The following is a 16397-nucleotide window of genomic DNA, read 5'->3' as shown; positions in this document are numbered from 1 at the left end:
GTCTATTACCCCCCCAGTGCAGGCTGGCTGGGTACACAACGCTCACTGCATCCATCAGCCTCCACGCCATCTCCCTCAGCCATATGTTGTACAACGCAAAATTAGCAGTTTTGTTCCGTAATGCATGGATTAAATTTACCGCTTACCTCATAGTTTAACTTCACCAGAGATTGTCGCACTCGCAAAAAAATGCTAAATCGCTATCTGTTGACTAGTATGTACTCGCTAGATCCTGTTAGATTGTTGCAGGGGGAGCGATGAAAAGTAAGGAACTATGAAAGTAAGAGACCACAGTTCCCTTGGTACACAAACAACACAGAAGGGGAAAGGGGGTTGGGCGGGGGGAGTGAGGGAGTGAGGGCCTATTCAAAGAACAGCCAAACACCTTAGGACATCCCTGATCATCCTCCCCTCTTCACAGACAAAAGGCTTGTTGAGCCACCTCCCAGCAGCCCATGACTCTCTGGAGTTGCTCCCTGGGGTTACGCTCGTCTCTGCTGGAACGCCACACAGCGTGACTCAGGTACTGTCTGGGTCTAATCTGACCTGGTTCTACTTACTGCCAAACAGAGGTCCAAAACAGCCTGGTCTGTCTCCTACACTTGGTTATTTATTCTGAGGGGTGCAGACTAATCTCTGGATGTGATTTGCAAACCCAAAACAGCGCTGCGAGACCTGGCTCAGAGTGACTGCTGGCCTACTGCTGAGGACTTCTTAAAGCCCCTCTCTGTGTAGGGACATTGTGCCTGTTTCTCCAGAGTGTTTTTAACCTGTCCCTTTCAGCCTGCAACATTCCCAAATGAAGCAACTGGCTTCTCAGTCGCAACTGGAGCGTTACGCTGAATTTATGAAAACAATTAATTACTGCTGTTGTAGTTGCACATGTATTGCACAGTGAATTGAAGTCGGCATCAAACAAAAGGCTGCCCAGCTAGGTACAGACAGACAATCAGCTTTTGCCTGGAGGAAGCCTGAAGTGAGGACCAATTACATACAATTGCCTACTATGTTATCTACACACTCACAGTCTCTCCCCAGGGGAGGGGCTACGAGCTCTACACCAATGGTTGGCCTACCTGGTTGTCTTGGAAACAGGAGGCCTATCAGGCTTGGGAGCAGCGGCAGTGCTGGGCTTGGTGGTAGCTGTAGAGCCAGGCCGGGGAGCTGGGGAGATGAGATATGGGAAGGTGAGGAAGAGAGGGAAGGACAAAGAGATATATATACAAGATGAGTAAGATTATTTCATTTGAAAGACGCAGCCAATGATTTATATCATAACATTTATTTCCTGAGGAACCAGGCCAATGTATTTCTATATTTGTTGCAGTCATTCCAGCATGTCATACATCTTCAACTGAATCCATATGGATGTGATGTACGCCAACCTTCACAATACAAAACAGTACAATCTCATACTTTGCCTTAGGGAAAATGTACATTTGCTGTGTACAGAAGACAATTGGCAACTGAGGACAAATGCAAAGCTTCATCTAGCTTTCAGTGACTGGCTTTCAGTGACTGGCTTTCAGTGACTGGCTTTCAGTGACTGGCTTTCAGTGACTGACAATGACTGGTCCTAAATGTTAGCCTACCTGTGGGCTTCTTAGCAGCGGTGCTGGTGGCTTTCACACCATTAGTTGGCACCGCAGGTGTCTTCTTTGCAGCTGTTCCTGTGGTGGCCTTCACCCCGTTGGTGGCAGCAGGAGCAGAGGTAGGGCGGGTGGTGCCCGCTGGCTTCTTCTCACCAACCTTGGTGGTGGTCTTAGTGGAAGGGACAACGGCTGTGCCTACGGGCCTCTTGGGTGTGGTCTTCTCTGGGGCTCCAGTGGTGGTCTTCTTGGCCACTCCATTGGTATGTGGCTTGGAAACCCCATTGGTCAGTCGGCTCTGGGCGGTGTTGGGTCGAGACCCTGGTCCAGTCGTGGTCTTAATTGTGGCGGTGGTCCCAGGCTTTGTCTTAGCAGCGGGGGCCTTGGTCTTGGCTTTCGGGTCTGCTGCAGCCTTGCTGTTTCCCGTCTTGGTGGGGGCCACCTGGGCTGGTTCTGGTTGAGGCTCGCCCTGCCCCATCTCTCCCTGCTGGCCAACTCCCTCCGTCTGAGGTGCCGGCACAGCCTGGTTAGGCTCCTCTCCCATCGCAACTGGCTCGTTTACCGGATCGGCGTCCAGTGCTTCCATTGGCTCCATCGCTGTCGTGGCAACCCCATCCGGTTTCATCTCCCCTCAGTCCTGGCTGTCCGTCTCTGCAGAGGAGGGCTGGAGGAGGGCTGGTGACTGCACTCAGGCGATGGTGGAGTCTGATCTGGCAAAGAGAAGAGAATAGTATGGTCAGGCTGTGACACTGAGCCTTCATATCAGCAGACAGGCCACAGAGGGATCAGATAAAGGCTTTCCTACAGACAGATATACAGAAAAACACTACATACGGCGTATGCAGAAATATTGTTTTGAAAGTAGAGCAAATGTGTTTAAGGTGAATGATCCTAACAGATTAGGAGCAGACAGCACATGATGTGCCATTCTGCAGAGAGCTTCATTGCTAAACAACCCTGGAGGGAACTCTCTCACACACACACACACACACGATACATGTGTGACAATATATTCTTGGGGAAGAGATGGAAGACAACCATAAAAAAAATATAGACATTCTAAATCTAAGTACAAACTCGAGGCAAAACAGAGAGTTAGCAAATCTTGTTTTTAAACATTAACAAGCCAGAGAATGCACTTGAGTGCATTATATGCTAGGTCTACATACAGAAGAGGCATCAGACTCACTAGTGTGGAAGAAGCCTTCCTTCAACTGAAGCGAGGGGGAAATCGCAAAAATCCCTTCCACTCCGAACAAACTGAGTCAGAAGGCTCTCTCTCTACAACATGCTCTAGTTCATCAGACAAGACCGCAAAGCTAAGGAACCACTGGAGATGGAGATGTAACGTTCACGCTGAGGGGAAAAGACATGCATGTCAAGCATGTAAACAATGCCATAAGCACCGACTAGTAGGCAGTCGCGCTGGGGAAGTACCATAAACACAGATGCTTTGCTGTCAGGGTGGAGAGGTAAGGCCTGCAGTGTGGAGCAGAGGCCTAATGACAGGGAAACGTAGAGTCAGTTGTCTGACAGGACATTTGGCTCCACGGTGAAGCAACACTGAGGCAGAGGAAGTGGCTTGGCCTGAGGAGCGTGGGAACAGGAGAGGGGATACAGTCTGCAAAGCTTGGAACGACAGTGCGCTGCTCGGACTCTAGAAGGCTTCTCCACTTCCGCCCAGCCCCTCTCTCCCCCATAGCCAGATGCTGCTGCTCCCCCTCCTTCCTAGAGGAGAGAGTCTTTATACTGTCAGCTTCCTGGAACCACTCCCCACACAGCCCCCCTTTCTCTCTGCTCTCATCCCTTACTCATCCTCTAAAACTAAATAAGTTACTGTGCATTCCTTCGTTCCCCTGCCAAACCTCCCATTTTCTCCAAGCCTTATCCTCAACTTCCCCCACCCTCGCACTCTTTCTACCCCTCTGTTCTCTGTTTGCGTTCGCACAGATGGCCTGAGCAGCTGAGCAAGGCCAGAGGGGAAGAGAGAGAGAGAGGGAGGAGAGAGGGAAAAGCCCTGGGGAGAAAATCCATACTGCAAGCAGCACACACACACACACACACACACACCAGTGGCAGTGAGAGGGGGAGGAGAGAGCCCTGCCACAGCGCACAGGGCAATCAGCTTAATTGAGTGACACACCAGTCACATTTGGAGTGAGGTGTGTGTGTTGGATGCAAGTGAAAGCAACAGAAACCGTGTTTCACACATTTACATGTTAAGCTCAGTCCAACAGAGACGCTCTGTTCAAGAACACCTAGTCCTCACACCATGCTGCTCTGCCTATAACAGAGCTCTACACTAACATCAGACCCCAGCCCTGACTCCAACCCTTCAAAAAGAAAACCAACAACATCTAACTCCAGATTGACACCAGGGACTCACGTCAATAGCCCTGACAACTCAACTAGAAAAAATAAAGTCAAATCCAATCGTTGTCTTGCTCCCTCTACCTCCCCTTCCTGTGTTCTGAACGGTTGTATTCCTGCAGTTGCTGAACAGCCAGACAGCTTGACTGTGCTTTTCCCAGCTCTGCTCTGTTGTGGTGATAAATCTCCAGCCCTCAGCCACAGGAACACAGCTCTGCTCTTTTTCCTCCAGTTGGGAGATTACACAGCTCTAGTCTAAGGCCCTCACCCCGTCTACATCACCCTATGTAGTAGGGAACATACAACCACGCCCAATGATACATGTGTTGGCACTTGCAATATTTTGACTGACTTTGGACAACCCTGCAATGTTGTAGATGTCTTTGGTGAAATCATTTGGGATTGTCTTTGCAGTCATATGCTTGATTAGAGACGGATGGCGTTAGGATTCCCTGTTTGCAAAACATCTCAAGCTGATTCTCCACAGCTGGTAGTGTGTTAGATATACTTTATTTGTTGGAGTGGGATATCAGAAGCTGTCAGCTGTTAAACGGCTAGAGGATGTGGGCTGGTCAACCAGCTGCATCACAACCCCAAGGACGCTCGCCATCCTCCAAGAGGAGAGGAACAACTTCCTGTCCATGTCTGGAGGACTCATCGTTATTTAGGGAAGCAATAAAGAGAGGAAGATGAGTCCAGACATATGTTGTTGTCACTGTCATGTAGAGTTACATCGCTAGCTTAGGATCAGAAAGAGAAATAAGTTTACGTTTTTAAAATGTCCATGGACAGTGATGGTTTTGATATCTTCCCAAACAGCCGCCCCATCTTATCAAACTGCATCTCACATAACACTCTCTACAAGCCTCACCGATGAGCAACACACGCAGGTCATGAAATACTACACACACACACAGGTCATGAAATACTACACACACACCACGAAATACTACACACACCACGAAATACTACACACACACACACACACACACACACACAGGTCATGAAATACTACACACACACACACACACACACACACACCACGAAATACTACACACACACACACAAACGAAATACTACACACACACAACGAAATACTACACACACACAACGAAATACTACACACACAACGAAATACTACACACACACCACCAAGTGCAGGGGTTCACTGTCATGTCAAGGAGAAACCAAACAATAGGATGAAGGTGCGCGCGCGCGTGCGCACACACACACGCGCGCACACACACACACACACACCACGAAATACTACACACACACACACACACACACGAAATACTACACACAACGAAATACTACACACACACGAAATACTACACACACACACCACGAAATACTACACACACACCACGAAATACTACACACACACACCACGAAATACTACACACACACACCACGAAATACTACACACACACACAACGAAATACTACACACACACACACACACACACACACACCGAAATACTACACACACACGCACACACAACGAAATACTACACACACACAACAAAATACTACACACACACACAACAAAATACTACACACACACACATGAAATACTACACACACACACATGAAATACTACACACACACACACATGAAATACTACACACACACACGAAATACTACACACACACACACATGAAATACTACACACACACACATGAAATACTACACACACACACCACCAAGTGCAGGGGTTCACTGTCATGTCAAGGAGAAACCAAACAATAGGATGAAGTTGCGCGCACACACACACACACACACACACACACACACACACACACACACACACACCTTTATCTCATAATTGTTAATCAAATCATAGACAAGACGCTTAATGCACTTCAGCAGCTGACGATAGAACACCAGCTGGGCAAAGTATGATCATCCTCCAAGAGCCATATTCAATGTAATCTAACCTGCCTCCCATGTCTCACAGACACAGCAGACACTTACAGGCCTATACTGCATATACTGATATCTGGCAGGCCTCCAACAGCACTGGGAGATCCTAGCTTTTCTGATTGTCTAGACACACAAGCGTGAGGAGTCCTCAAATGTATTATGTAATGAGGCAAGTCAGTTAAGGACACATTTTTATTTACAATGACGGCCTACACCGGCCAAACCCGGACGATGCTGGGCCAAATTGTGCTCCGCCCTATGGGACTCCCAATCACAGCCGATAATCGGGTCATGAGTATATACTAACGGTAATCGCCACTTTGACCTTTTAAAAAAACTGTGCAGAGTCTCAGTGTGTACACCTATACAAGCCTTTGCATGTGTATGGCTGTGTTTTGGGGCATTAGGTCAATTTGTTTGATAAAGTGATCGACAAAAACCTATTGGCGTAAATGATACATGTTCAATTCCCAATTAACATCCCCAGCAGTAGAGGGTGGGCTAAACGCCAACTTAATGTCATCTCTCCTGGTGGCCTGTGTGTGCATGTCTAAACAGGGCCTCCCTTTGCCAGGAACAAGAGCCTGGCTACTGAAAATCACAGCGGTCAACGGCACTTATGAATAGCTAGCAATGGCAACCGCCACCGCTTTCCTAGTTCACTGCTGTGTGTACATACATTCTCTGTGCCTGCATGTCCCCCAGGGTCAGCTGTAAATAGCCCTCAATGGGAGGATTGTAGCGGAAGAAAGCCGGGGCAAGCGAACAGGACATCAGTTTAGTGTGGTTTTCCTAACGCTCCCGTAACCTTCCCTTAATGCCTAACGATAGAATTGATAACCCTGGAACCAGAGAGACGATTCAAGAGTTAACGGTCGGGAGTCTGGTTTGAAGAGGCCAGTTAAACAGCCTCTAAACCCATCAACACACATTCATCACCACATGCTGCAGACACTGGGATCCGTTGTCTTCACTCCTCAGCCAGTGTTAAGACGCCCTGGTGCCTGTGTTGACAGAACATCTCTCAGTTTAATGTTGACTCTGTGGCGTCTTCATCTAGAAACCACTGCTCTTATTTAACACTGCTGAGATAAGTTCCACAAGGTTTCTGTTCGAAGCGAACATGTTCATTTCAGTTCAACGATTTGAAATGAACATTCCAATATGTTAAGTGAACATTAATGTTTTAGGCACCACGCGCTGGCATAGGGCCAGAGGTAAACTCTAAAACAGACACCCTGCAGCATTCCACTATTCCTCTGAGGGAGGACAAGCATACACACCAGAAATGGTGCTTTGAGGATCAGAACACATGAAACACTTTGTTGAATGATGCAGCATTGAGTCTACAAGCAAGTCTGGGGAATTGAGAGTAGCAGCTGAAACCAGAATGGGTGGTACTACCAGTCTTACACAGACAAGACTACACAAAGAACGGAAGGTTAGACCCATGGCAACTTCATTTGGGGTTGATGCAGATGGTTCTGATACAAAAGAGAAGGGAAACAGAGGGGTGCTAGAGGGCGCTACAGAGAGGGCCTAAAACAGAAACAGCACCGCCTCCAAAAGCTAAAATTCCCCCCCATTAATACGCTCCATCATGTATCATCTCAGAGGGAAATCTTGGCACTAAACCCTGAACAGCTGCTGTGTATTACTAATATCCTCATTCATTTCAAAGTACAATTAATACATTGTGGAAAATGACAAATCTGCAAGTGTGATTAAATGTCATTCAGGAACTTACAATAGATCACACCCAAAAACACATGCTTTCCAAGGCTTCAAGAGACCTCATGAGCATCATCATCATAAAAGCATTACATAACACCATACTCATCATCATAGTCCCTTTCAGCGACTACCGTACACCCCAGTTCATCTCTCCACTCAATTAGCAGGAAGCTTTCCCTGCATGGTACCGTCCCTCTGTCTCTCTGCTTTAATAGAAACCATTATACACTTCTGGAGCCTTGAGGCGGCTATCTAAACAGAACCCAAGAGACTGTGGGACTGATTGTTGCTGTGTGCTGCCCAGCTAAGAAAGGGGAGCACAAAAGAAGCATGACACCGTCCCAGCTGAGTCAGTGTGCTGCCTTCATCACCCTGATACTAATCGCGGCTCGCACATTCCCAAACAGGCCCGGCCAAAGGTCAGGAAGCCGCCCCTGCCCCACGCACAAACAAACCGCTCCAAACAAAGTTGACTCCTGTCCACGGAATTCCTTCCCTGGACACGCTGTAGGAGGGAGACGAGAAGGGATTGTGAGGCCCTTCTCCGACGGTGACGTCAGGACATGCCCGACAAATGAGACTATGGACACTTAACTCCCCAGACAGGATCCAAATCAGCTGCTTTATCTCCTGGGCTATAGCCTACAATGCACCATGGTTTTAACCTTATGATTTCAATTGACAACTTAATGGTCTTGGTAACAGACAATGGACCAAGTAAACTCAGTTCAGGAATACGCTTCTCTCTTGTTCACTGGTCTGCTGCCTGTGTCAGTCAAGGCAACATCTTGTGTGACAGACACCTGAATCACAGAACCATGTGATGTGACAGACTAATCCCTGTGCTCTAAAGAAGTTTAGTAGGAGCCAAAAGCAGGTTTAGAGTCTGTACCGCCATGGCACGACTGGTAGAGACTTCAAGTGAGAGAAGGGTACTATCTACATCACATGCCTTCACACCCGGACCCATCCAGTGAATATGCTGGTCCCAAACACACACACACACACACACACACACACTACCCCCCCCCCTTCACCAGCGTGCGTCACCCATCCTCAGGAGACTCGGCCCCCCGGGGACAGGGAGATTAACACATGACAGAGCTTGTTAACCCTGGACAAAGAGATTTGCTAATCCTGTACGACTGTCCTCCAGCGCCGGCCCAGAGACTACCCACAGAGACAGAGAGCGCCCAGGACAGAGGCCTAGTGTGTCCCAGAAACCAAACAAAAAGACCTGGCTCCATCACAACAATGGAGAGACGGAGCCGACAACAAACAAGGTCCCAACAGCGCACGGTCTAGCTACAGTAGACCGCTGAGAGGAACGGCGGGGTGGGTGTGATCTTGACCATGCCGATATTGATCGTGGGGGAGAAAGTGAGGATGTGGGCTACTCAGATGGTGAGAAGCGTCTGTGCATTAGAGGCAGAGAGGGACCCGTTCCACTAATGGGGTCCCTTCCCTGGGGGTTACCCACCAGTGAGGCTGGTGTGGAGGGACTGAAGGAGAGTAATGTGGAACTTGAAGAGCAGGTCCTTCTCCATAATAGGCAGTGTGTCCACTGACAGACTCCACTCAGGGGGTAAATGACATTAGGCCAGATAGAGCCAGCTGGTGGGTTGGATCGATGACAACGGAGAGGAAGAAGGCAGGCATCTGGACAGCACAGCAAAACATACCCTTGAGGCTCCAGCTCTCTAGCAGCCACTCACTACTGGAACTGGCTGTAGCCATAAGAGGATTATGTCCTCCTGTTTGAAGCAGAGCAGGCACGTTCCAGATGGAATCTGATCCCTCGCAGGTTGTCCACACCACCAGGGCTAACCAGAGCTTTTCAACAAAATAACAGCTAGGCTAACGCCACATAAAACTGTACCTAGCCGTTACCCTGAAATGTACATGGTATTTGGGGCTTGGGTCAAAAGGCTTCTTAAATAGAAATCACAGGACAACAGCATTTCAAATTACTCAAAACATCTGACAAATCTCCCCCGTCAACTCTCATAACTGTAGCCATAATTCTGTCATCGGGAACTTTAGGCATCCATATCATGCCAGACTGGCCCATGGTGTAGACAGGCTGCCACAGCACTGGCATAATGCTGAATGCATTGGGCAGAAAAAAATGAAAACTGACAGTAAACAGCTGGAAACCATGGCAATACTTACAGTGCATTCGGAAAGTATTCAGACCCCTTTACTTCTTCCACATTTTGTTACGTTACAGCCTTATTATAAAGTTGATTAAATCGTTTTTTTTCACTCATGAATCTACACACAATACCCCATAATGACAAAGCGAAAACAGGTTTCGAAATTTTTGCAAATTACAAATACAAAACAGAAATACCTTATTTACATAAGTATTTAGACCCTCTGTTATAAGACTTGAAATTGAGCTCAGGTGCATCCTGTTTCCATTGATCATCCTTGAGATCTTTCTACAACTTTGAGTCCACCTGTGGTAAATGTAAATGTCTGGACATGATCTGGAAAGGCACACCTGTCTATAATAGGTCAGAGCAAAAACCAAGCAGGTCGAAGGAATTGTCCGTAGAGCTCCAAGACGGGATTGTGTTGAGGCGCAGATCTGCAGAAGGGTACCAAAAAATGTCTGAAGCATTGAAGGTTCAAGAACAGTGGCCTCAATCATTCTTAAAGAATTTCTTTCACTTACTTGCTGTGCCGTTTCATTGTTCATTTGTTCAGTCGTTTCATTCTCAACCATGATTTCTATGGAATGCCATTTGGGTCATTGCGTGTCAAAAAGACACAAAAAGATAACACTATTTCACGTGTCAAATAAGCTTGTTGACCAATCAGGACCTGAATATGACTGCACATCACATAATAATTTAACGCGTTCATTAATTTTTTACGTAGTTATTACACTATCACTCGTATTTCATGTCACAACAATTCATCGATACATATGCTACAAGTTGTCTTGCACACCTACAGTGCTGGCATAAAAAAAGATAGCTAGCTAACTATATAGCTAGGTGTCATCATCTATAATAACCCTAATTTATTAGACTGTTCTTTTTTGATTAATGAAGCTAGCCACATTAAGGATTAGCCACAATAGTGGACTTTGCGTAAGCCTTCAAAATAAAAGTATGTTATTGACAGTGATGCAAATGAATACAAATAGTAGAATTATGACAATTGAATAGATCATGCTAAATGAGGTTGGAATGTTGTATAAATTCAACAAAAGACAATGTTAATTTGACAAATCTGTTGAAATCACACTGGATGTATTATACTTTAGAATTGCATTGGGGGCATACTTATTTCACTGTACAGCCTTACCTATGGATTGTGGATCAATGACATGGGGTATCAGTCTACTCAGTGACACCCAGAGAACATTAGCGTCATAGCTCTTATTGTGGGACAACCGAATTGAGCCACATTCATTGTCAACCTATGTGTATTGAACACTATTCCCGAGGAAAAACAATACTGCGTGGATGTTTGAGTCTGATAACTCTGAGGAGGACGCTGGGAAAAAATATCTTGGGATCCCCAATCCTTAGGTAAAGCTGTACAGTGCAATATGAATGCCAATACACACAATAGGCTGACTGGGGAGGTGATTTCTCACAGTCCCACGATAAGAGATACAATGCTAATATTTGCATAAAATCTTCACAGTTGTGTTCTGTGGGTGTCACAGAGTAGACTGATAACCCATTTCATTGATTCACATTCCAACCTTATTTAACATTATCTAGTCTAAATATGGCATGATTCCACCAATTGTAACCTTATGCATCACTTCCAAAAGAGGTACTTTTATTTTGAAGGCAAACCAAATTCCACTATTGTGCCTAATCCTTATTGTGGCTTGCTTCACAATACATAACCTGGCCCGGTCAAGCCTCACTACCCAGATGAAGCTAGCTGGCTGTTTATAACCCTGTTGCCCAAAGCTAACGTTAAGTAGCTGGCTAGCTATTTATTTTCATGAACTGAAGTTCAATTTCAATAGGCGAACAACAAGTGGCTACCTAGCTAATACTGACAAGGATTCCTAAATCATTGCTAAGAACAATGAAAATGACTACAGTTTCTACTGGTCATTTAGTTCAGGCTGGTTGTATTGGTGCTAGGTACCAAGCTAAAGCTAGCTACCCCAGAAGTTGCGGTCGAACAAATAAATGCTTTATTACCAACGCGGTATTGTAAACACATCGTTCATGGCCAGTGTTTGCAGACTTTTTTGTACAGCTTTGACAGTGCTACTGATAGTAGTGGTGGTGCTTGGCTTGCATGTGCAAATTCAGAACACACAACATTCTATAATAGAACTGTGTTATTGGACGTGTATCTTTTTTGACACGCAAAGACCCAAATGGCGTTCCATAGTATGTCGTGATGCTATTACTGTGCAACTCCGATGGGGCAACATCTGAAAAATAGCGAACTTGGTAGTGTGTACTGGTGCTCAACCAGAGGGTGAAAGCCAACATCACGCACGACAGAGAACTGTTAATTGTCAAGGGCAATGAATTCCATTATCCTGACATTAATGGATTTCACCTTTGAGTTTACTCTTTCAAATGACTACTCGATCCAATCAGCATACATTGTGGGCTAGGTTGTTAGGAATGCTGTGTTGCACGTGTAGCGCAAAATTTTATGTGGCGTCATTATGTTATGTACCTACGTCAGCTTTGACATCGGTTTTGCACATCGGTGTTAAACTAGACATCTGGCCGATACCGATGTTGGCATTTTTAGCTAATATCGGCCGATTCTGATAGATTTACTTATATATCGTGCATCCCTACTAGAAACCAGCAAGCCTTAAGTTTCTGACAGTATTAAAGACAAGTTCCATGATGAGTAGAAGTTATGGCCATATCGCAGCCTTGCAGCAACCACAGCAATCCAGGCAAAATTCTGAAAGTGGTGAGGGAGGCATAGCAACAGGGCTCTGAACCATGTCCATTATCCAGCCTCCCACTGGAAGAATTCAGAGCCTCAACACAGAAAATTCATTACTGCAGCTGCTGGCATATATACCCTCAAAACTGCGCAGCAACTGTCATGACTGACAACTGTGATACCACCGAGGCAGCTATCTTGGCTGGACCAATGTCCGTAGCAGAATTATCTGAAAAGTACACATTACAGTAGTGACAACCATGGCAAACAATGGAGTGGCACTACAGAACCCACTACTACAGTCCCAAGTCTGTGGTTAAAATAATCTCAACTGCAGGCCAGTTGTCAGCTCTGACTTTACTCATAAGCGATGGTGACAGAAAGTGCCAAAGGTCATACAGTTCAGCCCACTGAGCAATAAAAGCAGTAGAGACAGCATCCATGATGGCCGATTCATGGACCGTCTATATCCGACTTTCATCCGGTTTAATCTGACTTCTATATGGGAATTGTCTTTCTGGGCCGGACATCAGTTAAACTGCAGGTGCAGTCGAAAGCGTGCTTCCAGACCGGAACCCTGGTCCTTGGTTCAGCCTGAGAGGGATCTGGTGAGTAGGGGACCAGACCAGGGAAGGCAGCGGCACACCAATTTGAATATGTACAGTTTGGGGACGTCACTTAATCAACCTATTTAGCCTACTACGCCTGAGGGCAAGCCGAGGCAAAAATTACTGCAGGCATCTCCCCGACAGCCCATGGCATAGGTCAGAGGAAGGGCAGCGCAAAGAGAACTGTCGGTCATAAAAATCACCCCAGAATGCTACGGTATGAATTCCGCATGGAATTGCATCTCTTCTGATTGTAGACATCTATGCCCTCCTTTGGCCAACTGTTTCAGCAGGCTTACTAAAACATGTGCATGGCATTAAAGGAGAGACTTAAAATAGGTGTGACAGACAATGTAATAACCAAAATGCCAGCGGAGACATGAGTGGAGGAGGAATCCATTTTCAGCCTATTGTGAAAGTGAGGTGGGCAAGGGGAATTTGGTACCAAATGTCACAATGCTGGCACATTGGTTGAAAGTACAAAAATAACACTCTTTCGCTAAAACAAGATAAAGGATATTGAACCCGAAATCTGTCTTATCATTCGATTCATAGACATGACCGATACATTTTTTTTTTTTTTAAACATAACAAGCCAGCAGCACTTGGGTAAAACAGGATCTACATTTAATTTCACATGAATGCATTAGTCCCATGTCTGAGCGTGTCTCTATCCCGCTGCCTCATTCACTTGCTTGCTTTGAGAGTCAGCCATCGCTTATTAATGCACCAGAGGGTTGACTAGCATGTTGGAGCCTCTCTGCCAGACAAGGCCATGCCTGAAAAGTGCTCACAATCACCCTGGGATGCAATTTATTCCCGAGTGGCATCAATACCTCATGGCAGATCCTTGCAGAATATTGACCTACTACCCCACCCTATATCGGTCATTGTCAGCCGAACATCAGGGGCAGAGGTTAGGCCTGAGGGCCATCTATAATGATTCGTTGTAAATGTATATGGTACCTGCACGTTGAGGGTTTTGGAGACTAACATTATTCACCATTGTTCTTTTGGAGAGAGGAGTGTGGTCTGGTTGCATAACATTAACACAAGCAAAAAATAGCTCCGAGTTCATGGCCCGAGGCCACAATGTTAGCCTATATGATACAGTTTGAACAAATTGTGTTTTATTGCATTGAGAGTACAGTACTTGTCATGTCTCACGTTCTAATAATCCTAAAAATTGGGTGAGCCTTCAAAGACCTCTCACCCTAACAAAGCATAGCACTTAAGCCATCCTACAAAAGTAGTCTATGCTATGTTCGCCGACTAACGCAAAAGACTAACAGAATTAGCCTAAATTACCCAACATTTCGCCTGGGGCAACGAACCAAGCCGTTCTCTATACTATAGACCACTTGGCCGCACAGAACAATAGGCGTCAGCCATGGAGGATGAGAGAAGAAAAGTTGATATAATGAAGTGAATACGTCGAATTGCTTTTGAAAAGGCAAATAATCCAAATGATTACACACCGATCCCTTCATAAAATGAAGGCTGTTATTTTAGCCAGTTCATTCGTCGGTTAGCTAAATAGCTGGTGATCAATTTCAGCCACCACCGCCCCATTCTTCCCCTCCCAATTGCAATCGGATTCCGAATCTAAACATCCCCTTTATGGCTTGAGCCGCTCAATGGCAGACGGAAAATGCAACGATTCCCTTACTCCTATTGTCGTTTTTGTGCGACCCAACAGACTCGCGTGGATAGTTCAGTTAGCTAGTAGCCCATTTATTTAGCTAGCATTTCAACAAGGCTTATTTGTATGGCGCCGTTTCCAATTCAAGTTGACGTTTATGTCATGAATCTTGCCCTCGAGGCATAACTGAGCGATTTCCGCTAGATGAGCCAGCTGCAAAGTCAAAATGTGTTTTATTTGAAACAATCACGAAAACAAAAAATGTGCTTTTTGGTCTTGATTTAAGGTTGGACATTAGGGTTAGCAGTGTGGTTAAGGTTAGGTTTAAAATGAGATTGTATGACTGGTTGTGCCAGCTAGTGACCACTCTGCAGACCTGCCTCCAGAACAAGATTCATGACGAAAAACGCTAACCTGCGTTTGCAATATGAATTCATGAATTGGACTTGCAATGTCGACAAAGACATTCACCCACTATCTATATTATTAGTATTAACCCATTCGACCCAGACTAACTACCAAAATATAAAAATCTAATATTTTATGAAACGAAAAACATTTGTTAAAGCATCACATCGTAACTTGGATTTGATATTTTCTAAGATTTAAGTGTACATTTAGTTACACAGCTAGCTAGCATGCTAACGCTCAACCAGTCTCTAGACTTACCAACACAGTGTAGCTAGCTATAGCTTGATCTCCAGCTACGCCCAGTGTTGGACAATATCCACCGACTCCTTTCAGAATCCTCGAATACAAAGTGTAACAAATTGGAAAATGAAACCGAACAAGATGAGAAACAGGCCAAAGTACAGCAGCCAGATTACCAAGAAACTTCTGTCGACCGCCGTTTTCAGAAGTGATGCACGTCCCTTCCAAAGAAAGGAAAAGCGATTTGCAGTCCACGCACACACTCTCTACTGGCCGGGACGGATGGACAGGCGGAGAGGGTTTTACCACGGCATTACGCGCGGGGGTGAAATTGAAAGGGATGAATAGCCAAGTACTCGACTTTCTCCATCTCACGACCAATCACTACCCCGGCTAGGATTTATTCAAATGAGGAATGATGTCATCTCTCAAGTCACCCTACTTTCTTTCTTCCCATCCTTCCCAAGTTGCACCGGTTGTCTCCCCCTTCCCGTATCCCTCCACCAGTTTTCCCGCGTCCCCTCCCTCCATGCCCGACTCCACGCTCATCCTGCACACACCTCCTGCCGTTTCTTTCAACGGTGCATTCTCTCCACACAATGGTGGCATGTTAGGATTCTCCATTGGTTCTGGACCACTGGATGCTGAGTTTTCAGCCACAAAGGGTACCACAGCATAGTCTGTCATATTTTGAATTTCTTTAGGTCTACTGCCATTTTAATTAAACAAACATCTTTATTGGTTCTACAAGGACTAAAATTGTCCTGCTGCACATACATAATCAATATTGATTTACACATTTTAACATGAGTGGTAAAGTTAAAGAATCAGGTAATATAATAATATCCATAAACACTATCTTGCAGAAATATTAATAACACTAGGTTTATTGCAGTGGCACATTCTTTATTGTAAGGACAATATATCTAATCTGTTGCAGACAAGCCCCCACACAGACGAGACCAAACATGTTTGACCT

The 16397-nt window shown here is 45.6% G+C and overlaps 1 protein-coding gene across 2 annotated transcripts in view; it reads right to left on the bottom strand.

The window, feature by feature from the left end:
* Positions 1-15864, bottom strand: part of prr36b (proline rich 36b) — a 28526-nt gene extending 12662 nt beyond the window's left edge. For both annotated transcript variants that reach the window (XM_014193479.2, XM_014193480.2), the window contains exons 1-3: positions 15437-15864; positions 1593-2299; positions 1077-1164 (exon numbers count right to left, since the gene is read on the bottom strand). In XM_014193479.2, coding sequence (XP_014048954.2) covers positions 1077-1164; positions 1593-2214 — 710 coding nt within the window. In that variant the 5' untranslated portion in view covers positions 2215-2299; positions 15437-15864. The remainder of the gene's footprint in view (positions 1-1076; positions 1165-1592; positions 2300-15436) is intronic.
* Between the last annotated feature and the right edge of the window lie 533 nt (positions 15865-16397).

The sequence above is a fragment of the Salmo salar genome, chromosome ssa03, assembly GCF_905237065.1.
Source record: "Salmo salar chromosome ssa03, Ssal_v3.1, whole genome shotgun sequence".
NCBI lineage: Eukaryota > Metazoa > Chordata > Actinopteri > Salmoniformes > Salmonidae > Salmo > Salmo salar.
The sequence above is the reverse complement of the archived record's forward strand: the minus strand, read 5'-3'. Positions and strand labels throughout refer to the sequence as shown.